Source organism: Sorghum bicolor, chromosome 10 (assembly GCF_000003195.3).
Source record: "Sorghum bicolor cultivar BTx623 chromosome 10, Sorghum_bicolor_NCBIv3, whole genome shotgun sequence".
In the NCBI taxonomy this organism is placed as follows: domain Eukaryota; kingdom Viridiplantae; phylum Streptophyta; class Magnoliopsida; order Poales; family Poaceae; genus Sorghum; species Sorghum bicolor.
This window is the reverse complement of record NC_012879.2, coordinates 47,944,229-47,968,142: the sequence shown is the minus strand read 5'-3', so window position 1 is coordinate 47,968,142 and position 23,914 is coordinate 47,944,229. Positions and strand designations below refer to the sequence as shown.

Sequence of the window (23,914 nt, the reverse complement as noted above, 5' to 3'; positions counted from 1 at the left end):
TCCAATTTGTCTCGTCTCAATCCTCAATTTTCCTCCTAGCTGGTGCTACTATGACACCCTCAAATGTGACCTTTGTTATGGCATCCCTGCACAGGGCATGCTAATGACATTTTGTGTTTGTTGTCTAAAGAAATGGCATTTTTGTTCTGCATGATCATAAAAGAGTTCTTTTTCAAGCATAGCTTTCTGCATGCACAGTATATGCATACAGATTAATTAATAAATCTGAAGAAATATAGTTATTTAGAGAAACCATGATTTGCCCCTTTTTTGGTTGGTTTGTAGCTTTTTTTAGATGTTTTGAATCATTTAGCAATTGTTATACAAAAAGTATGAATTGAGAAATTGGATCTTAAATTTTTTGAATGTGTCCTAAATTCAATCTAGATGGTGTTTCTTAGCAGACATTTTAACTATCTATTCATTTCTTAATTATTTTCATTTTTACTTGCACAGGGAAATTGGTATGGTGTTACTTTTCCAAATGAAGTTGCCTCCTTGTTTGTTTTTGAGAATCTAGACTTAGCCCATGGACAGCAGTCAATTGTCATCGCTGTGAAAGATTTGGACAACGAAGACAAGGTGAAGCTAGTTGCTAGGCTTGTTTGTCATAGCCGTGGGGCTTCCTTTGCCCCCAAGTACAAGTATGTTTTGGATCCAGTCAATCAAAACTGTTGAGAATGTCGAAGATGCTGATTTTATGAGTGGGAGGTCTTTCCAAGTGGATGGCAAAAATGTATTATTCTGTCATGTGCTTATGATGGAAAAGCGAGCTAAGGATGATGATCTTTTTTACCAGTATGCTGATTGCTTCCAGGTCTTGCCTCTTCAACATGGGAGATGAAGATTGTCTAAAGACAGGGGTTCCATGTAGCATTTGAAATTGTTATTAAGTTTTTAAGTTGGGAATTGTTATTATTTGTACTTTTCTTTTGAATTTGTCATCAATCAAGCTAGTATTTGGATGATTCGGTTGATTAGTTTGAGATACTGTTTGCTGTGATCATCCTTCTTTGATTTTTTTCAATAGTGTAATTGTTGTGTTTGCTATGATTGAGTCTGAGTAGATAGAGATTGTGTTTTTATCTCAATCTGAGTAGATTGATCAGATTGAGATAACTAGGTGTTTTGAATTGACATGGCTGTGTTTGGGGTTGAGTAGATTGAGATTGTGTTTTTATCTCAATCTGAGTAGTTTGAGATAGATTGAAGATAACTAGGTGTTTTGAAGTGACATTGCTGTGTTTGTTATGATTGGGTCTGAGTAGATTATGATTTTGTTTTTATTTCAATTGAGTAGATTGAGATAGTTTGAGATAATTGGGTGTTTTGAAGTGATAAAAGAACCGAATACTAAGCCTACAGTTTTTTTGGTTGTTTTGTCTCTTAAATAACCGGTTGTTTTTAATTGACTAAACATCTGAATAATTAACACCACAGAATCCGGTTGTTTTTTGTGGACAAAAACTACCAAAAGTCCACTAGACAGACTCAAATGATATTAAGCTACTCTAAGGCCAGTCTCAATAGACAGTGTCACTGCACGGTTTCACATACCAACACGTCATCGAGATTGAAATGAAAGCATCTATGAAATAACTCCAGCAATGGAGCATTTCACTTTGTTGTTTCCAAGGCTAAGCAAAGCATTTAATTGCTGCAGAATGATTGGATCATATGCAAGATGGTGAAACGATTTGACCCTCAGTGGGGATTTCATCTCGTTTCACCGCGTAGGAAACAACGCCGGTAGAATTTGACCATGGTGAAACTATTTTCTTCTCTCTCCTCTTCGTTTCATGCAAAAAGTATAGTTTTGCTGATATAACACTCTAATAAATGTGCATAACATCCTGGTCAAAGTTCCACTAAGACTAGCCTAATGCTATTTTATTGAGAGAGTTATATTGGAGCACCGGTGGAGATGCTCTATGTGCGCCGCCCTTGCACAATCGTACTACATAGAGAACTGAACAAATCCCCTACGGTCCTCATCAATTTTGCTCCTTGGCCTCAAATCATCAATCATGCCCGGAGTCTTGTACCAGCTCGTCGTCGTGTTCGCCATCTGCGCCCTTTCCAGCGGCAGCATCGCGGTCGCCTCAGTTTTCGATGCGACCGACGCGTTCCTCGTCTGCCTCGTCGACGCCGGCGTCCCGCCGCGCCTCCTGCAGACCCCGGCGTCCCCGTCGTACTCTGCCCTTCTGCTCTCCTCCGTGCGCAACCTCCGCTACGTCACGCCGGGCACCCCGCGCCCGCTCGCCATCGTGGCCGCCGCGGAGCCCGCCCACGCGCAGGCGGCCGTACGCTGCGGCCGCCGCCACGGCGTGCGCGTCCGCGCCCGAAGCGGCGGGCACGACTACGAGGGCCTATCCTACGCCTCCCTGGACCCCCGCGAGCGCTTCGCCGTGCTGGACCTCGCCGCGCTCCGCGACGTCCGCGTCGACTCCGCGCGCGCCGAGGCGTGGGCCGGGTCGGGAGCCACGCTCGGCGAGGTCTACTACGCCGTCGCCGCCGCCAGCCGCGTGCTCGCGTTCCCCGCGGGGATCTGCCCCACGGTCGGCGTCGGCGGGCACCTCAGCGGCGGCGGGTTCGGCACGCTGATGCGCAGATACGGCCTCGCCGCGGACAACGTCATTGACGCCGTCCTCGTCGACGCCGACGGGCGGCTCCTGAACCGGACCACCATGGGGGAGGACCTGTTCTGGGCCATCCGCGGTGGCGGCGGAGAGAGCTTCGGTGTGGTACTGTCTTGGAAACTCCGCCTCGTGCGCGTGCCGGAGACAGTCACCGTGTTCACCGTGCGCCGGTCAATAAGCCAGTCCGCCACGGATCTCCTCACCAAATGGCAGGCAATCGCGTCGGCGCTGCCGCGGGACCTCATCCTCCGAGTCGTCGTGCAGAACCAGCACGCGCAGTTCGAGGCCTTGTTCCTCGGCCGCTGCAGCCGCCTCCTTGACCACATGCGAGCTCACTTCCCCGACCTTGGCGTCACTCAACCGGACTGCGAGGAGATAAGCTGGATCCAGTCCGCCGTCTACTTCGCCTTCTACTCCAGCTCCAAGCCGCTGGAGCTGCTCCTGGACAGGAGCGGCGAGACGCGCAGGTACATCAAGGCCAAGTCCGACTTCGTGCAAGAACCCATCCCGCGGCACGTGTGGGAGAGCACATGGTCGTGGCTGGAGAAGCCGGAGGCCGGGCTGCTCATCCTGGACCCCTACGGCGGCCGGATGGGCAGCATCTCGCCGTCAGCGACGCCGTTCCCGCACCGGAAGGGGAACCTCTACAACATGCAGTACTACTCGTACTGGTTCGAGAATGGCACTGCGGCATTGGAGAAGCGGATGAGCTGGGCCAGAGGGCTGTACGAGCAGATGGAGCCGTATGTATCCAAGAACCCAAGAACTGGCTATGTCAACTACAGGGATTTGGATCTTGGGACGAATGAGTTGGAGGACAATAATAATGTGACTAGCTACGCCAAGGCGAAGATCTGGGGGGAGAAGTATTTCAAAGGCAATTTTGAGAGGCTGGCAGCTGTGAAGGCCATGGTGGATCCTGATGACTTCTTCAGGAATGAGCAGAGCATCCCTCCCCTTCCTGCTGCAAAAGGATGGAGCTCCATTTGAGCGGAGGAGGTCTCTTGTTTATTTCGTTGCTTTCGTGGTGGCGGGGGATTGCTTGACTGCGATTGTGATGCGATCACCATTGCTGAGGATTTGCATTGGTGAAGTGTAAAATGTAATGTATTTTGTGTTCACTAGTTGAGCTGAGTTCTCTTTGTTTTGTTTTAAATCCTCATCTTAGATCAGGGTACAAATAATAAGTGGATCAATACTGTTTTTTTTTTTGGTTCGGTGAGTTGCACTTTATACTCTCAAGCCTGCTGCACATGTGCCAATGCAATTTTAAACAATTCTATTCATCCAAAAACCTATTTTGTCGTGTAATTTTTTCTAGCTCCAACCACAACGGGAAGGGTGAGATTCCTAGTTCAATTCAGGCCTTGTTCAGTTCACGGAAAATTTTAGCTTTAATTACTGTAGCACTTTCGTTTATATGTGACAATTATTGTTCAATTACAGAGCAACTAGGCTTAAAAGATTCGTCTCGCAAATTACAGCCAAACTGCGCAATTAGTTTTTGTTTTCGTTTACATTTAATGCTCCATGCATGCGTACAAAAATTTGATGTGACAAGAAATCTTGAAAATTTTTGAAAACTAAACAAAGCCTCAATTTAAGAAGGAAGAAAAAACAATTCATCAATGTAAGTAGAAGACATCAGGAAAGCTGGGGAGTGCCTTATTCAAGCTGGCTAAGCAGGGGTTGAATTCAAATCATCTTTTTAATTTATTCAAGTTGCTACAGTGCATGAGGTGCAAGAGTTGAAGCCAGGCAGTGCCTCACCGTGTGTTTGGTCTGAGAAATAAAATAGGTTGATTTGTCACCACCTCATTTCTCACAAGTTAATAATTAGTATATACATGGAAAATATGTGGATTTCACACAAAAAAATCAGGGAATAAACTATTGATGCATCACCTAATAAAGCATAATATGATTTTAGAACGCAAATGCACTATTAGTTTTTCACGAAGACATGTCCATGTTCTATGCATCGTTAAATTAACTTTTGTTGTATACTTTTGCTAGAGTGTATTTCAAATATTTAGTTTCTTATAAATTTAGTGCAATTTCATGTTTTTTTAAATGCTTGATTGACACATCCGGCCCACGGCCCACCTTGTTTCCCGTCCAAGTCCAGAGTCGCTCGCACCAAACACACGCAGACCAACCACACATCCCTCGTCGCCCGAACTCTTCCTCCTACCCTCGCGGCTGCGGAGCCTGCTCTTCGTTCTCGCCGCCGCCTAGACTGGAGCAAGAACCAGAGGTCATCCGGACACAGAGACTCCTTTCTCGGTAAGCATGAATGAAGCCCTACCCAAGTGCTTGTTTAATTGTAATTGAGCGAGCAATCGAATCCCCTTCCTCTGTTCTCCAGTCGCCGCGTGGAGGAGGGCGGTGCTGATTGATTTTCCTCCATCAATTAAGGACCTCGATTGATTTCCTGCTTTCCTTTAATACGTATGATTGTATCCGCGCTACGTCGCCTTACCCGCACCGTACCACCCAAGACGCAAGCAAAGAAGGAAATCAGAATTACTAATAGGATCCGTTGCCATTTTTAGCAGTGATTCTTCTACTTATATAACCCCTCCTGCCTCTGTGCTTCCTTGCATCAACGCATCTTCTTATTGGGAGTTTAGATTAGAGTAGATTAGAATTGAGAAAAAAAAAATCACTGCTAGGCGAGCCCGAGAAGCAGAGGAAAGCAGCGCGTGAAGTAGGACAGCAGACGGACGACGACGACGATGGGGAGACCGAGCAAGGGGCGGCAGCGCATCGAGATCCGCCGCATCGAGGATGCCGGCCGGCTCGAGGTCACCTTCTCCAAGCGCAAGTCCGGCCTGCAAAAGAAGGCCTCCGAGCTCTTCCTGCTCTGCGGCTCGCCAGTCGCCCTCGTCGTGTTCTCCCCGGGCAAAAAGGCGTTCGCTCTGGGCACTCCCTCTGTCGACGACGTCCTTCGCCGCCACGCCCCGGTCCCCGGCGAGGAGCTGGACGCCAAGATCCTTGCGGTGCTTCAGGACACAGACGATGCGAGCGCTGTCGCCGACCGCGCGGAGGCAGAGGCCATTGTGCGGCGAACGGAGGACACCAGGGCGCGTTCGGCGACGGAGAAGGCGCGGATGGACGCCATCGGGAAGTCGGTGAGGCAGGCCGCGGCAAAGGCCGGGAGAAAGTTCTGGTGGGAGGCGGACTCAGACGAGCTCGGGGAGGATGAGCTGCCTGAATTCGTCAAGGTGCTCCGCAGGCTCAGGGTCAACCTGCAGCGCCATTTGGACTCGCTGTCGGCCCCTGCTAGGCAGCTGCAGTAGGAGCGGCTGTGCAAAACTGGGTCTTTTGATCTGGTTGTTTACTCAGTTAGGATACTGTTCTCAAACAAATCAAAATGTTAGTGTGATTGGCCTCCCGCTGGACGAGAAGTGGTTAGTGCGGTTAGCATTTCTGGTTAGTTTTCACCAGCTAATAAGTGAATAGTGACTGTCATGAAAATGTTAAGTATACCAGTTTTTCCTCTTGATGAATAATGGCAACTTGGCAAGTAATGAATATCAGCAATACATTGGCCATGTTTGGCAGCGCTCCTTGGAGCAGCTTGACGAGAATCACTCCTCAGCTAAACAGCAAAATCACACACTGAATTCTGACCTGCTTCCCCAACAGAATCAATTAGAATCACTCCATTAGAGAATAAAGGATCTGGAGTTAAGAACAATGGAGTGGAGCTCTACCAAACAGGAATTTTGAGTAATCCTGTACAATATAATCATTTCGATTTTCCCATTCAAGCTTGAAATTCTATGTCAGTTCTAGCAGTATTTTGTTTCAAAGTACTCTTGTTTAAAATTGATGCTCTTGAGTCAGCAATTGTATTAATATTAGGTATGCCATGCTGTTGTGTCAATTATTTTTGTTTGAAGGAAGCATCTCCTGAAACTGATGTAGAACAGAGGATCTGCCTCCAGTCATTGTACGCCGACATTTCATCTTGTTCATTTGATGCCATCTCTCTGAAATAAACTGAGTCAACAGATCAAGATGACAGAGCCATCTTCATCATATTCATTGCCTTCTAAAAAGCGACAACGCTCTCCTGATGATAATGAACATTCACTAGACAGAGATCAAACTTGTTCAAGCCTTGGTGCGCTACCTCTTTCTCCAGTTTGGTTTCCTCTGTTCATGCCTTCAGTCATAGGAAACTGAAGCTCTTATATTTAACAGTTTTCCCGATGCAGAGGATAATCTTACATTCAATGATACCATGATAGCTCTTCAATTGATGCGCACACAGTTTCCAAAGCTGGATAAGGTATTTTATGTTCCTTGGAAATACAACTTTCAGTCTTCTAGGATCTTTTATCAACAGAAACATGTTTCAGTTTATTGCTTTATATTTTCTGCAATCCCTATTAACTTTGTTCAGTACATGGAATGCTGTTGGTGTGTGTGTGGTGAATGCCTTGTAGTGCTCGAGCATACCATCAGCAGTGAACTTGTAGGAAAGACCGACTTGCCAGTGACAATATTAGCCTAAGGGGGATGCAGAACAAGGTCCCAGGTGTGATTAACCAGGAGAGCATCATGTTCTCCCTGCATGGCAGACCTCCAATTGGGATCAGTGAGAGCGCCGCGATACATCTTTGGGATTTTGGCGACAGAGTCCTTGCATAGTAGAGAGCAGGAAGGTGAAATCCATGCTTCCTGTGTGTGGTCATGGCATGCTGGTTCACCGTGGGAGCCACATAAACAGCACCACACGGAAGCGGAGCAGGAGCATGAGGCTGCTGTGGAATCAGGGATGACGGCGGAGCGGGTTGACGGCGAGAGGATGTAAACTGTAGTCACACTGTGCAGCACTGCAGCCAGCAGAGGGCATACTCCATTGTGGAGCCGGCAGTTTAGCCATATCATGTTTTACAATAAACAACCTAATCCATTATGTGGTCCTAAATTCTCTATTCTGAAACAAAAATTTCACCATTTTTTTGAAACAAAAACTTCACCGTTTTTCTATCTTGATCTCTTTAGGTACATTGATTCAGAAGCAAATTACTTGGCATATCACTCCGTCTATTCCTGCTAAAAGTGTGTATCTTGAATAGGACACTGCACCTTACCTTTTGCAGTTTGAAGCGAAATTCTCCTGATGCACCTTACCTATGTGTCTGAGACTTTAACTGTATTCTTTGTAGTGTTTAGCCTGTTCTTACCGTGTTATATTATATGAAACTCCTCAGCTCCTTAACCTTAACTCACAACTTTAGAATCATTGATGCATGGACAAAATGCAATAAGAACTCTTTATTTGTGAGATAAATATTCCAAAATTGGTCACATACAAATAACAGGAGGGTGCACTATGAAACTGTGGAAATGTCATCATAAAATCTGTTGTGAACTTTATTAATCATGTGCTACTTGTTTCATTATTACATTGTGTTTTGTTTCTGGCATTGGGTAAGCTATATCAAATTTTGGCATCACGTGCAGGTTGTGGCGCAGCCATTCATTTTGCAGTCACAATTGTATAGCAGCGTGAAGGATAGAACACAAGTTGACAGAGACTTGGAGGTTTTGTTTTAAACTTACGTTATTGCTGTTTATATAAGATGTGTTTTTTTGTCTTTGTTATTGTGTTGGTTTGTAGATTACCATACTAACATGTTAGTTTTTATTGCTCATCACATTCATAGATTCAATATAATGACAAAAGAGAAACTAAACTTGTGAAGATACTTTGTTTTCTTGGTTATCACCATGGCATTGAAAAATGGAATGCTTCTTGTTTTTCAGTCATTCAAGAATGACAGAGTGTTACGAATATTCAAACTTAGTTCTGGGCAGGATGATCATGCAATCATGTTCATGGATGATTATTTGAAACAGGTATGTTGGTCTCCTGGTTTAGCATTATAGGTTTACTAGGTGACAGTAATTGTACTATGAATCTACTATCATATATATCTGAACAATCTCATGGCGAACCTTCGGTGCTAGAATGGGAAGAGGAGACATTTCCCTTTGCAGTTTGCCAGGAAATGTTGGAAACATAGGTTTTAAAAACTCGACCTGCAGTCCCGAAAAGGAGGGGGGGGGGCGGGGGTAATGACGGCCCCCTGCCCATTCTGCTTAAGATAAAAGGTAACCTTTTCTCACGTAGGTTGAGAAAACCCTCGAACCCCTGCCTCACCCATACACAGAGGCACCGTTTCCCATGGGAGACTGAGCCAGTCCTTAGATATGTGCTTTGGCGTGGGACAAATAAGGGAATTTTTTAACCTCAGCAGTCTGCTTGAAATTCGTTCCCATGAGTTGGACCTAGGACCCGAGGAGTGCTATTGAAGCCATCTAACCAACTCAGAGGCCCTTTCGCGAAACATAGGTCTTTAGAGCAAACCTTTGAGTTGTACCTGTTCATAACTGCAATAATAGCTGTATGCACCAGACAAGTTTGGTTCTTTATAAGTGTGGACCTGCTGTTGTCACCATGTGAATGTAGTTCTGGTTGTTACTATTATGTCTTTTTTTTTCTTGAAAATGCAGGAGAGCTGCCATCATTATATTGTGTCTTTTTACAACCTATAAGATGAAAAGAAGAGGTTTTGTGTCTTGTCCAATGGCTATCCTGTAAAGCATTCTTATAGATTTCTGTACATATGAAAACCCTATCTTTTTCTGGACATATTTGTATATATGATGATAAATTAAATGCTTACATTGGCATGGATATATATAAGAGATGGCCTTATGTGTATATTTGTGCACATACATTTTGTATTTGATCGATTATTTCAAATCAAGTGTACTTGAATCCTTCACAGGCTTAAATTGTGCATGTTTTTAGTCATAAATTCTGTAAAGGCTTTTCTTTTCATGGGATTATGATAAAGACAAGTGTTTAAATTTGACAAATGGTACCAAAACAGTGAATATGTTATTAATCATCTTTACCTTACATTTTTCATATTAAACTATTTTTTATATGTTTCTTTCTTGCATTAAACTTATGCAGGTCTCTTTTGCTATTAAACGGTCAGGGGGTAAAGACCAAGACGGTAATGAAGTATTTGAGTGGTTTGAGAGATATGTGGTCCCTTCAAAACTGGATGTTAGCATAAATCAATTAGATCTGGTAAGTATCAAGAATTAGGTATTAGTTACTTCTGTGCATGATTCTATCTTGACCTTTTCTTGTTAGAGGTAATTACCATTTGCTATTGAAAATATAGAAAGGTTTCTGTCAGAATTTTGCATTGCTACTCTTTAGATGACCGTTTTCTGGTCAAATGTTTCTTAAATAAAATAAAACTAGGAGATGAACCAAGATATAGTATTTCACTGTTGCTATGAGTAACACTAACACCTCATTGATATCTTCTGTTAATGAAATAGTCGAATATATCTAATATATTTCATTGCAGTGCTCACTGTTATCACGGGGTGGTGATGTAACAGACAAACATATCACACTGTTGATGAATGCTGGTCTCTTAGTAAGTAATTTCTTCTTTATTGTTTTAAGATCATTATCACAGGTAGCGTGGCCATGATTTCAACAGTTATGTACAAATTCCAATTTCATATACTGAAAGAATAAATGTGGATGTACTTGTATCATCTGTTTTCATGCTTATCCATTTCTACACCTATTAGGGAAATAAAATGATTTATCTTCTCTTTACCAATTCTTACTAGCCTCGCTTGGCTGATAAGCCATGACTGAAAGTACTGTTTTCTGATTTGTTGTGAGAGTATATTGTTGTTTATACTGGATTCCTTTTTCCTTCCAGACTCGCCAACTTATTGATCCAAATATTTACTGGTTTTCTATTCCAAGAATTGGCCCCATATTGAAAGGCCTATCCCAGGTTTGTGCACCTTGATAAATATTTTCAGTACATGTTATACAAAGTTACCAACGTGGACATCTTTTACCATCTGACTTAGTTGTGTTGAGCAGGGCAGGAAAGAAATTCTTTCGCTGTTGAACCGTAGAAAGTACAAGGAGATGCTGCTCTCTTCACTGGAGAATACAAAGTTAAGATTATCATCTCTTGATACGCGGTTCCTCCTTCGCGATTTGATTGGATCTGGGCACATAAAAACAGTTCAAACACCCACTGGTTTGCTTGCTCGCATATCAAGAGATTGATGAGCTCACTGTTGTAATTCTATTTATCTGTCTGCCTTATCTGATCTTGCATGACTTGATGATTCTAGTTTTATTTTGCATTTTACCTGTTCTCAACGTCTTCCAGAAAAAGGCAGAATTGAGCTAGTCGTACAACAAAAGCAGTATTTTTGGGTTCAGGAAATCTGTAGTATTGCTTCATGTACTTTCAAAGACTTAGGCCATTGGCAATCCTTTTTCTTAAGCATAAAAAAAATCTTAGGATAAATGGTGAAATTACCTAAAACAACTTGTTTAGTGGCAAATAGACTCCTGACCGACAACCCATTTGGGTAATGTTATTTTCTAAATTTATGTTGAGGATTAGTGACACTATATAAGAGACAACACCGATATACATGTCCTCATGTCATGCTATTGTATGTATCAATTGCATAAATTAATTAACAGACATCATTATATGCTATGTTGCCCTTTTTATTTTGCTTTTTCGGTTCTAATCTATTGGTCATGGCCGAAGGACTATTATGGTTTATTGGTTTATGGTCTTTGTACCTAACTGGTTGAATTCTCATGTGGGTGAACGAGCCTGTTACGTTCTAGGACTCCACGGTCAGACTGTCAGTGTTGAGTTCAAAGTTCCTCTAACTTGCATTGATTTTTTGATCAGTTGAATAGTAGACAGTTTCCTTGAGCTTATGTGTCGAATTTGTCGGCCATTCAGCAGTGTTTTTTCGTAACAAATCAGCGAACAGTACTTTCAGCCGTGATTTTTGAGACAAGCGAACGGGCAAATGCATATGTTATGATGTGGTAGGATGCCAAAGAAGCCAACAAGGACATCCATCAATCTTCTTGACAAGATCTCTGGATTCCGTTGCCAAAGCCGTCAAAAGCGGCATAATAATGTACGTCTTGATGCTGCCATGGCTGGCGTTCAGCCACATCCTCACCTTCACGGAGATCACGAAGCGCATAACTCGGCAGGGCCACCGTGTCACCCTCCTCTCCACACCAAGGGCCTCATCGACGTCCTTTTAGACCACGCCAGTCTTTATAACCGTGTGTTCGGTTGCGAGGATCACCTGGCATGGGATGCGAAGAACTCAGTTTGCCTCGTGTTTGGTTCAGGGATGATGAGGGATGGATCCATCCTCGATAGAAATATTTGGTCAGATTTGGGACACCTATGCCGATGCTCAAGGCGCAGGCGGAGCTCTCTTGCATGATGTTTGGTTCATCGATGATGCGTTCGGTCTCATATCTGATGTGTTTCTCTCTTAGTGATTTGATGAATATGTTCTGAATCTCTTACTCTTTTTGATGTGATGAATCAATATGTTTAATATTCCCCTCTCTCTCTCTGTGTGATTAATGGATCTATGATAACTCTGAAGGACCGAAAACGGCGACTAGAGAGGGTGAATGGGAGCCAAAAAATTTGTCTCAAAATATTTTTGGCCACTGTCCCAAATCACCGCCAAACATAAGCGAGAGATCCTAAATTAAATTACTCAAGCCAACCGATGACAAGAGCACTGAGCTAAAATCCTTGCAATGATAGAAGGCCAAAGCAACTGACAAAACTAAATTTGAAGCTCAAACAATTAAACTGCGCACGAAACAAATTGACACCCTTGGAAGCACAAAATCAGTTACGTGCACATGATTGGAATTAAATAAATGAGCACATAATGATTACTTCCTGTAGATTGAAAAAGACAACTCAAAAATTGAAAAAACCAACCATGTTCAACCTTGCACCTGGGAATGACAAGAACTGCTTGCTGCAAAAGAAATTCTACTACTAAGCATAAGCACTGTAGAGAGTTAAACACTGACTAAGGCCTTGTTTAGTTGCAAAAAATTTTGCAAAATGGGTAATGTAGCATTTTCGTTTGTATTTGATAAATATTGTCCAATCATGGACTAACTAGGCTTAAAAGATTTGTCTCGTCAATTCCGATCAAACTGTGCAATTAGTTTTTATTTTCGTCTATATTTAATACTCCATGCATGCGTTTAAAGATTCGATGTGACGGGGAATCTGAAAAATTTTGCAATATTTTTTGGGAACTAAACAAGGCCTAAGAGGAATAGCAAGCACAGTGAAGCGCACGCACTGCTAAGCAAACACCAGGAGAGCAATAGTTGCTGGCCAATAGGAACCACAGACCTTCACATCCAACAAAGAATCAAACGAAGAAACAAAACAGTCCGCACAGCACAGGAAGCACTTTGATGAAATTCAGTAGATCACTGATGCACAAACTCTGCCATCGAACAATCAAAAGTAAGCAAGGAAATTACATACACACCAACGTAGGAACTGCTCTCCTACTGACAGAGAAACAAAACAGGGAGAAGAGAGATCACGGCAACACGCTACAGCAAGACAGAGCGCTGGGCAGGGGCTGCACTGCCGGACAGCTGCTGCAGCGCTAGGAGGTCCACTCCAGCAGAAACGTATCGGCCAGGGGATGTGCTGTGCCGTACATGAACTAGCAAGTACTCCCTCCGTCCACGAAAGAATCAATTCCTAGGATCCGTGCCAGTCAAACTTTTTAAAGTTTAACTAACTTTATAGAAAAGAGTAACAACATCTATAATATAAAATGCACATTATATGAAAATATATTCTATGATGAATCTAATAATACTAATTTGATACTATAAATCTTAGCACTTTTTTCTAGAAATTTGGTCAAAGTTTAAAAAGTTTGACTTAGTACAACTCTAGAAATTAACTCTTTCGTGGACGGAGGGAGTACCACGAGCCATGGGCAGCGTAACCAATCAGCACAAAAGAGAGGCAAGCAGTGCTCTGATGAGCGTGCACGGCATACAGGCCGGCGAGGGTGCTGCTGCCATTGAATACTGCTGAGACAAACCTTGCACACGAGAGCCCAAGAACAGAGCGACGAACAGAAAAACTCCCTGAAGAAAAACAAAGGAAACTCGACCAAAAACCCAACGAAAAACGCCCAAACTTTGCACAGATGAGATTCAACTAGTAACGAATCAATCCCCAAAAAATCATTACTTGGGATCAATCCAAACTCTGAGAAAATCAGATCGTAGCAAAGGGCAAAAATGGGGAAAAACTGAGAAACTCAGTGGACGAAAATCACAGAGATTAAATTGAAATCCCCAGGTCTCCATTCCCACTTCAAATCACAGCAAATACATCACCGATTTTTCAGTTCATAAAATCTCTAGAAATCAGAAAAAAAAACTAACCATACATAGAGAGAGCAGGATGAGCGTGGGGAGGAAGGATAAAAAATGACAGGGTTAAGGGGGTGGAGAGATGTGTGGAGAGAGTTAGAGGAGATGGGAGACTCCCGGCTTATTTATCAGGCATATTACATATTCTCCAAATATCTTCTAGATATTTTTGAGCGAACTAGCTAGCCTCAGGGCATTCTAGTCCAACTCTTTCTCTTCATCCGACGGTCACCGCGCCTCCTCACCGGTAGCCTCGCTCCAAAGCGATCTCACCGATGCCACCACGTGCCGTCCGTCCGCATCGAGACCTCCGCCCGGGTTTTGAGGCCCAAACCCGCAAAACCCGCCGCGAGTAGCGTACTCCATACGCTTTCCCGCCACTCGACACGTGTCACCGCCGTCTTCGACCGGTCGGCCCGCCAAGTCCACCTAAGCCTCGCTCGAGGCTCGACTCGCGTCCGCCGTCTTGACTTGGTCAACACGGTCACTCCCATATACACTTGCACTTGTCGATGTCCCAGATGTCAGCCACTGCGGCTGGTCACCCAGCCTCCTGGTCCGTCAGTCCAAGCCTCACGTCCGTCCTTCATCGCTCTAGGTCCATCGACATGGCACGTTTCTACTTGACCTTCTCCTCGCCGTTGACCACCGCCTTCGAGCTCCACAACTGAACACCACAAGCCAAGAGACATGTCGCACACATAGCTTTCGCCATGATAATGTTAGTCACCAACTCAACCTATTCGTAGATCACGTTGACAATCACTCATCACAAATTCTCGACCTTGTGTTCGCAATCTCCCCCTTGATGAGTGCATTGTCAACACTCTCACACCAACAGCTTGAGCAAAAGAAAGAACAGAGAAAGAGGAAGGAAGAACTCACCCAAATGACCAAAAGCTAGAGAATGCCAAAACAGGGTCATTTGAAGTGAGCAACACTTGGCAAAAACTTGGTCCCCAAAGACATCGGCAAAGGCTCGACACATCCAAGTAAAACACACCTAGCCCTCAAGAAGAGGCAAACGGGCTCAACACCACTAGCAAAGCTCGAAAAGCCAGAAAATAGCTAGACCCTCCAAAAGAGGCAAAGGCTCAACACATCTAGCAAAAACGACTTAAATGCAACTCCCCCTGAGCAAATGCAATCTCTCTCAAATGAATGCATGTTTCTCTTTTTGTGTGTAACTTTCTTCCCCTTGTTAACACATGCACTTATCAAGATTTTCCTAAAGGAGTGCAACTCCCCCTCAAATCATGCTATGAATGCAAGGAATGCACAAATGCAAAAGCTTCAGGAGTATAGCAATCATATTGAAAAGATGCTCTAGGTGGTGCTGTTATGTGTGTATAGCAAGAAGTACAAGTGTTAGCAAATGCTCAAACTGATCAAGTGAAACGAAATATGGCATTTAAGCATTTTTGATCAATTTTAAGCAATTTTAAGAAGGAGTTCACCACTAAAAGTAGCACATAGCAGGTATAAGCAGGAAATCAACCTAGTGCTAACAAGTGTATACAAGGTGAACTACCCCAAGCAACGTTCATACATCATGTCAAAGACTAACTTTAGACTTGTGTTTTCATCAAATTTTCATTTTATCGGAGTTTGCAGCATATCACAAGGTTTAGTCAAAAACATGTGTGAGTGTGAGAGGTTATGTGTTCCGTCAAACCAACTTATCGACCATGCCAAGCCTATGTCAGAGACAATCGTAAGCTTAAGACAATGATCTCGGCATCCACTACAAGGCTCAAGTTCATCCATAAGTGCAATTGGAAGCAGTCTCGATACCTTGACGTAGGACAGTACAGACCCATCTCAATCTTTTCTTTTCACTTAGCTTGATTTTCATTTTTGAGCACAAGAATTTGCAAGTTGTCCAAGCAAGTGTATAACTCAAAGCATGAGACATAGCAACCTAGCATATAAATGACAGCTCAAGTGATCTCAACACATCCTACACATGCTAGTTGCCAATCACAATGGTGAACAATTTTCAGGTTTCAATAAGTTTATGTAAAGTTCACAAGTTATAAAACATGCTTAGCTCATAACATGCATCAAGTGATCAAAAAGAGCCTAAGCGACAAGCACCATCATGTACATACAAGACATATCACAAAGAGCATAGTCTCAATCTAACAACTATAATCATGAAGCTCAAAATGCTCTAATATACATGATGAGATGAAATGCAATACAATATGATACAAAAATAAAATAAAAGCTAAACTAAAAGAAAATGAAACTAGAGTACAAAAACCAAAGTTCCCCTCAACTAAAAAGGGAAACAAACTCCAAGCTCCCCTCGCAAGCGAGCAAACTGGGCTTGGTCAAGGGGTTTGGTAAAGATGCCTGCAAGCTGATTTTGGGTATCAACATGGTGTAGGTCAATATCTCCTTTCTCATAGTGGTCACGTAGGAAGTGAAAGGAGACATCTATATGCTTGGTTTTTGAGTGGAGAACTGGGTTTTTAGCAACGCTTATGGCACTGGTGCTATCACAAAGCAAAGGCACTCGCCTAAACTCTAACCCAAAGTCTCTTAGAGTGGCTATCATCCAAAGCAACTGGGAGCAGCAAGCAGCAGCAGCAACATACTCGGCTTCTGTGGTGGATTGAGCAACTAAGGATTGCTTGCGAGAGGACCAAGACACAAGAGAAGTCCCAGGAAATTGGCAAGTCCCCGATGTGGACTTGCGCTCAACACGGCAGCCGGCATAATCCGCATCAGAATAGCCGCAAAGAGAAAGAGAGGAGGAAGCTGAAAACCAAAGACCAAACTCAAGTGTGAAACGAAGGTACCTCAAGATCCGCTTGACGGCTTGACGATGAGATGTGCGTGGCGAAGACTGAAAGCGCGCACACAAGCAGACCGCGAACTAGATGTCCGGTCTTGTCGCTGTCAGGTACAGCAGTGACCCGATCATGCTACGGTACTCCTTCTGGTCCACAGCTTCTCCTTCTTCATCTGCATCTAGGGCCTTCGTGGTCGACACGGGCGTCGAGAGAGGCTTGGCCTCGCCCATATCGAATTTCTTGAGTACGTCCTTAGTGTACTTGCCTTGGTGCACAAACGTCCCTTCTCTAGTTTGCTTGATTTGCAAACCAAGAAAGAACGTCAACTCGCCCATCATGATCATCTCAAATTCCCTGCTCATAGTTTCTGCAAACTCGCCAACATGTGCATGAGAATAGACACCAAAAATGATATCATCCACGTATATCTGAACCAAAAGAGTGTCAGTGCCTTGCTTGAGGAGAAACAAAGTTTTATCAACAGAACCCATTTTAAAACCCTTTGCAAGCAAGAAGGCTTTCAAATGCTCATACCAGGCTCTCGGGGCTTGTTTTAGACCATACAAGCCTTTGTGGAGTTTAAAAACATGGTTAGGAAATTTAGGATTTTCAAAGCCAGGGGGTTGTCTCACATAAACCTCTTCCTCTATATACCCATTCAAGAAAGCACTCTTCACATCCATCTGATACAGCTTGAACCCTTTCGAAGTTGCAAAAACTAGAAGGATTCTAATGGCTTCTAGACGGGCAACAGGAGCAAAGGTTTCCTCATAGTCTATCCCCTCTTTCTGACAAAAACCCTGAGCTACCAACCTAGCCTTGTTCCTCACTACCACCCCATCTTCACTCTATTTGTTTTTGAAAACCCACTTGGTACCTATGGGATGGCAATCTGGTGGAAGTGGTCCTAAAACCCAAACCTTGTTTCTCTCAAAATTTTCTAACTCCTCATGCATAGCATTAACCCAATTAGAATTAGATAGTGTGTGTCCAACATCTCGAGGTTCAAAAGAAGCAACAAAAGCAGAATGAGCTAAGTGTGAGATGTGATATGACCTGGACCGCGTGACTCGCTGGTCAATTTCACCAATCATGGTCTGAGCTGGATGGCGACGCTGAAAGTGTCGAGGTGCTTCTCTTGAAGAAGTCGCTGAAGGGTCGACATGGCGGACTAGAGGGGGGTGAATAGTCCTTTCTAAAACTTATAGCGCCGGCTAACCGAAACAAATGCGGAATTAAAACTATCGGTCTAGCCAAGACTACACCCCTCTATCTAAGTTCTCTAGCACCTTGTAAAAGATCCTAAACAAGAAAACAAGGTGCTACCTTAGCAAGAGCTCACCTAACCAATTCTAGAAGCAAGGTCACACAAACCTATGCAACTAGTACTTTGCAAACCGGGGGAGCTCCTACACAAACTAGTGAGCCAAAGCGCACAAAGCCTAAGCTCACTAGCAAGCTCAATAACAAGGCAACTAATGCCAACTTAGAGAGCGCAACTTACTTAGCTACACAAACTAAGCAATGTGACTAACAAGGTTACACAAACCGAATTAGCCACGCAAGGGAACTACTTCTAGCTACACAAGCAAGAAGGTAACTAGCAAGCTACACAAGCTTAACTAATTACAAAAGCAACTACACAAGCACAAGTATATAAAGAATATAAATACAAGCTCGTGTATAGTGAATGCAAACCACCGAGAAGAGTAGACAATGTTGACACGGTGATTTTTACCGAGGTTCACTTGGTTGCCACCAAGCTACGTCCTCGTTGTGGCGATACACCCACTTGATGGATCACGAGCTAATTGGCATTCCAAAGCCAAAGCCTCAGTGGGTGCCGCACATCCACTCTCAAGATGGGGATCCTCCAAGCCACAAGCAATCCACTAGAGTTGCTCTTCGCGATCCCCGCGGGGTGAGCACCGTACCCCTCACAATCTCTTCTCCGAAGCACCGCACAAACTCCTTACGTGCTTCGACGGAGTCACAAGCCACCAAGCCATCTAGGAGGTGGCAACCTCCAAGAGTAACAAGCACCACCGGCTTGCAACACGAACACCTAGTGCCACTCGATGCAATCTCTCAATGCAACGCACTAGAATCGTTCACTCACACAATCGGATGATCACTATCAAGCATATGTGAGTTAGAGGCTTCACTAGCACTCCCCAAGCATGGACACTAAGTCCCAAGGGTGCTCAGCACCAGCCAAGGCCGGCCACCACTTCTATTTATAGCCCCAAGGGCTAAACTAGCCGTTGCCCCTTTACTGGGCAAAACATGTGGGCACCGGACGCTCACAGGGAGCCACTGGACGCTCAACCCCCAGCGTCCAGTGCTCAGGCGTCAGCCACGTGTCACTAGCCGTTTGAACTCGACCATTGCCGCCAACGGCTACTGCACACGCGCGCCTGCACAGCACCACCGGACGCTCAACTGCGTCACACCGGACTCGTGCGCAGAGAGCCCCACAAACTTGCACGGTCACCGGACGCGAGCCACCGGACGCACCCTGAGTGTCCGGTGCTCACCGGACTCATGCGCAAAGAGGGTCGTCAAACCGCCCGCGCACCGGACACTGAGCACCGGAGTCCGGTGCACTCTGCTGCACCCGACAGCACACCGGACGCTAAAGGCCAGCGTCCGGTGCCTCCGCGCAGAGCGTCCGGTGAGTGTTTCCTACTGAGAAACACTCCCGCGACTTCTCCAAAATTCCCACCGGCGCAATAGAAAATATACACTTAATTTTCTCAAAAGCGTCGAACAAAGTGTGCCAACACCAACAAGTGTACACCACCATGTGCAAGTGTGTTAGCATTTTCACAAACATTTTCCCAAAGGAGTTAGCCTCTCAACTTGCCACGCCACTTGATCCTAACACGTATGCAAAGTTAGATCGCTCAAGTGGCACTAGATGACCGATATGCAAATAAGTTTGCCCCTCTTAATAGTACGGCCATCTATCCTAAATCTGGTCATAAACTTCTCTACACACCTATGACCGGTGAAATGGAAAAGCCCTAGGTTATACCTTTGCCTTGCGCATTCCATTTCATCTCCTCCAATGTTGATGCAACACATGCACCAACCAATCACCAAATGATATGATCCACTTCATATTATCATGTGACCGTATTGGTTCATCGATCTTGACCTCACTTGCTCTTCACCGTTGCCTCGGTCCATCGGCACCAAGTCTTGCTCAAGCTTCACCGTCACATGCGGTCCCTTGCTTCAAAGCCTCCGACTTGACCTTCACTCTTGCAACCGGTCCATCGAGCCAAGCCATCTTGATCTTCTCCACCTTGGTCACATGACTCCATCTCATGTCTCATATGCAATGAGCTCCTCCATCATCACATCATCACCTGTGGACTAATCTCCTGTGTATCTCATATAAAAACTATTAGTCCACCTAAGTTGTCACTCAATTACCAAAACCAAACAAGGACCTTTCAGTCGCCTCCCCCTCAAGTGTAGCTGGGGCCTCCTCAGGAACAGCCGGTGTAGGCTGAGGAGGTTGCTCGAACGGACCCCAAGTAATGGAAGAAGAAGGATCGGGGCCGTCAGCTGAAGTAGTCGTCGAAGACGCGAGAGGGGCAGCCAATGGTGTCGGCTCGAGATCACCCAAATCGGCATCTTCTGCATCATCCTCAACAAAGATGCTCTCACCAATCTCCTGATCACCTGCACATTCAAAGACAGGAGAAGAATAAGGCATAGTCTCATCGAATGTGACCTCACAGTCACAGGTCTCCACGACTCGGTTAGTTTCAAGGTTAAGTACACGATATGCATGTGAATGAGAAGCATAACCAAGAAAAAATACCGTCGGAGGATCTAGACTCAAATTTGTCCAAATTACCTTGCTTCAGGATGAAACACTTGCAACCAAACACCCTGAAGTGACTTACCTTGGGTAGTCTCCCAAATCGCAACTCATAAGAAGTCTTTTTCAAGAAGGCTCAAAGAAAAATGCGATTGGAGACATGACAAGCAGTGTTGATCGCCTCGGCCCAATATCTCCTAGGAGTCCTATGCTCATCGAGCATCGTCCTGGCCATCTCAACAAGGGTCCTATTTTTAAGCTCAACAACACCATTTTGCTGGGGAACATAAGGAGAGGAAAACTGGTGCTCGAGACCCAAAGAAGCACAGAAGGTATCAAACTGAGTGTTTTTGAATTCTGTGCCATTGTCACTGCGTATAGCTCTCATGACATTCTTAGGCAACTCAGTCTGTAACCAAAGAATCAAATCTCGAACATGAGAAAAAGCCTCATCCTTACCCTCCATGAAAAACACCCAAGAGTAGCGAGAAAAATCGTCCACGATCACTAGAACATACCACTTCCCTCCCTCTGACCGAACCTGAGCCGGACCAACTGTGTCCATATGAAGTAGCTCACCGGGTCCCTTGGTCATGACCTGAGTCACAGGAGGGTGAGAAGCGGCAACCATCTTCCCGTGATGACAAGGGTGACAAACCAAATTCTTCTCAAATTTCAACTTGGGCAATCCTTGGATTAAGTCAAGTGAGCTCAACCTAGCTAGTAAGTCAAAGCTCAAATGACCAAGTCTCCTATGCCACTTCCAAAGATCAGAGGAGGATCCAGCCATAAGACAACGAGAAGATCCAAAAGAGTGAGAAAAATCAGCTCGAAAGACACGGCCAAAAGAGACAATCTGACAGACAAGATTTCCCTGAGAATCAAGAACTCGAGACAAGCCAGTCTTAAAATGCACCTCAAAACCATCCTGAAGGAGTTGCGAAACCGAAAGCAAATTGAAATGCAAATTTGAAACCAAAGCAACATCCTTCAAGACAAAACTCTCATTGACTTGAATGGTCCCACGAGAAAGAACCTTACCTTTGCTACTATCCCCGAATGTGATGTACTCCTTACATTGCACGGGGTCAAGGCTGGAGAACCATTTTGAACTTCCGGTCATGTGGCGCGAACAACCGGAATCAACAAGCCATGTGTTCTCCAGGCCTCCGATCTGCATCAATAGAAAGACATGGGGTGAGCAAATGGTGCAACACTGGGGTTAGTAAACTGTGAAGGGTACCAGTGTTGGCTCATTTGCCCTGGAAAGGTGTTAGGAAAAACACCAAGCATGCCATGTCCCATTTGAGGAAAGTGATCACCACGAAAAGGAAAACATGGTCCGCTAGAGCTGTGGGACTGAGAAGCAAAGCCACCGCCACAAGGTTCAAAGTCATATTGATCACGACCTGAACCACGCCGGGCACGACCACCACGTGGTCTCGCAAGCTGAGGCCTAGCACCTTGAGGCATTGCACCTCTAGGCCTAGCACTGCGCTTCTGAACAGGCGGCACATGTACGCCATGGGGTGGGCGGTACATGTTCCGGTTGTTCAACTCGTACTCTCGCCGCTCATCTCTCTTCCTCCTAAAGCAAAACTCAACAAGGTGACCATCCCTATGGCAATACTCACAGTGATACCTTACCTCTCTCTTGGGTGGTTGTTGGTTCACTCTCTTGTGGGTATGGTTCACTCTTGGTGGCTTTTTGTCTTTAGGAAGGGGATCCTCAGAGATGTTTGGTAGAGTGTCAAGTGGGTTCCTGAGATGGTTAGGTTTTGGAATCCATACATGTTTCTGAGGCGGGACTTTTGGAGGTTCTTCAAACACTCCATCTTTGATTGTGAGTTTGGAAGGCTTAGGTGGAGTGAATTTGATCAACTTGGGAGTAGTGGATGGTTTCTCACTCGGGCTCAAACCACAAAACTCACCAACCTTGCCATAAAGATTTTTACCCTTCCCACCTATAGCAAAGCCTACACCCGATGTGCAAGTTCCCCGCCTGAAGTGGTTCATCATCATGCCCAGCTGTGGCTCACTGCTAGACACCCAGCTCAAGATGGACCGAAGGTATGTGTTTTCTTCCTTGGATCTCATCTTATCGTGCCTGCAAGACTCAAGCTCTAGCACCAAACTCTCACAACGTGCACACTTAGCAATAGTGCTATCTGAATTGGCCTTCTCAAGATCACAAATCTTGGCATTCTTCTCTGCTAGCTCAGATTGCAAGCCCGAGCAGGACTTGCACGCACCCAACAAGACAGGCCTAGCCTTCAGCTCACCATACTCATCAAGCAAAGTAGCATACTTAGATTGCAATTCAGAGAAGTTAGACATATGAACAACACACTCATCGTACTCTATTTCATCTGACACAACCACAACACACTTCTTAGCAACCTCAAGCTCCTTAAGCGCCAACTCTAGCTTGTCCTTAAACTCTTTCCTCTCACGGGCAGCACGCTTAAGCAATTTATCTTGACTAATCAGGGTGACATTCATGCTATCAAGCTCAGCAACAAGGTCATTGACAGAACGAGGTACCTCGGAGGTGTCGTCGTCGAAGGAGACCTCATCCTTGCTAGCCTTCACCTCTTCATCAATCGCCATGGTGTAGAAGCCTCCGTGAGTGGAGTCGGCGACGAAGCAAAGACCGGTCAGCTTCTCCTCCATCTTCCTCTCGGACTCATCGTCACTCGAGGGAGAAGAGGAGCGGTCATCGCCGGAGTCGTTGTCGAGGTCGCTGAGGGAAGCAAGGAAGGCACGCTCTTGCGCCTTGGCTTTCTTGCGGTACATCTTCTTGAGCGCCTCCTTGTCGAAGCCCTTCTTCGACTTGTGCTTCTTGGAGGTGTAGTTGTGCTTGTCCTTGCGCTTGCCGGAGTCGTACTTGTCGGAGGAGTGCTTGTTCTTCTTGGGGCAGTGGGCGACGAAGGTCGAGATCTCCACAGTTGTAGCAGCCCACTATTTGATCACCGCCCCGGCGACGATTCAAGCGGTTGTTGTGGAACCGCGAGAACCGGCTGATGATCAACGCTAGCTCGTCATCCCCAAGGGTCTCCAACTGCTCCTCTGAAATAGACACCAAAGAAGACAAGGCAAACGATATCTGTGAGGGGTTAGCTGAAGAACTTGAACTGTTACCAGACTAAGGCCATAGTCGGTGCAGAGGGATTCTTGAGCTTGGCTTGAGTCTGGTAGTCGATCTCGGTGGACTTGAGCTTGCTGAACAGCTCGTCCACGGTGATGGTGTCGTAGTTCGAAGACTCGATGATGGCGGACACCTTCACAT

General features: G+C 45.1%; 3 protein-coding genes across 9 annotated transcripts; all 3 read left to right on the top strand.

The window, feature by feature from the left end:
* On the top strand, window positions 1,753–3,856 carry LOC110430759 (berberine bridge enzyme-like 18). The gene has a single exon (XM_021448673.1). The coding sequence runs from the start codon at window positions 2,028–2,030 to the stop codon at window positions 3,627–3,629; it is 1,602 nt and encodes a 533-aa protein (XP_021304348.1). The 5' UTR covers window positions 1,753–2,027; the 3' UTR covers window positions 3,630–3,856.
* LOC8061937 (serine/threonine-protein kinase 19) lies at window positions 4,762–12,113 on the top strand. 7 transcript variants are annotated; one of them, XM_021449718.1, is made up of 10 exons: window positions 4,775–4,925; window positions 6,548–6,597; window positions 6,660–6,771; window positions 6,866–6,939; window positions 8,121–8,201; window positions 8,424–8,516; window positions 9,643–9,762; window positions 10,052–10,123; window positions 10,421–10,498; window positions 10,591–12,113. In XM_021449718.1, exons 3-10 carry the CDS (start codon window positions 6,666–6,668, stop codon window positions 10,780–10,782), a joined length of 816 nt encoding a protein of 271 aa, XP_021305393.1. In that variant the 5' UTR covers window positions 4,775–4,925; window positions 6,548–6,597; window positions 6,660–6,665; the 3' UTR covers window positions 10,783–12,113. The 7 variants fall into 7 exon arrangements, with proteins under 7 accessions (XP_021305392.1, XP_021305393.1, XP_021305397.1 ...); XM_021449717.1 differs by having other exon boundaries at window positions 4,762–4,925; window positions 6,548–6,771; XM_021449722.1 differs by having other exon boundaries at window positions 6,548–6,771; window positions 10,578–10,705.
* LOC8061938 (agamous-like MADS-box protein AGL62) lies at window positions 5,378–5,941 on the top strand. Its single transcript, XM_002438492.2, has one exon. It carries the CDS (start codon window positions 5,378–5,380, stop codon window positions 5,939–5,941), a length of 564 nt encoding a protein of 187 aa, XP_002438537.2.

What these genes read in the sequence shown, in the direction of transcription:
- LOC110430759 (XM_021448673.1), top strand. Translation starts at nt 2,028, where the DNA reads ATGCCCGGAGTCTTGTACCAGCTCGTCGTCGTGTTCGCCATCTGCGCC.
- LOC8061938 (XM_002438492.2), top strand. Translation starts at nt 5,378, where the DNA reads ATGGGGAGACCGAGCAAGGGGCGGCAGCGCATCGAGATCCGCCGCATC.
- LOC8061937 (XM_021449717.1), top strand. Translation starts at nt 6,666, where the DNA reads ATGACAGAGCCATCTTCATCATATTCATTGCCTTCTAAAAAGCGACAA. An exon ending in TCAAACTTGTTCAAGCCTTG is followed by an intron (nt 6,772 to 6,865) that starts GTGCGCTACCTC and finishes TTCCCGATGCAG; the next exon opens with AGGATAATCTTACATTCAAT. An exon ending in AGTTTCCAAAGCTGGATAAG is followed by an intron (nt 6,940 to 8,120) that starts GTATTTTATGTT and finishes CATCACGTGCAG; the next exon opens with GTTGTGGCGCAGCCATTCAT.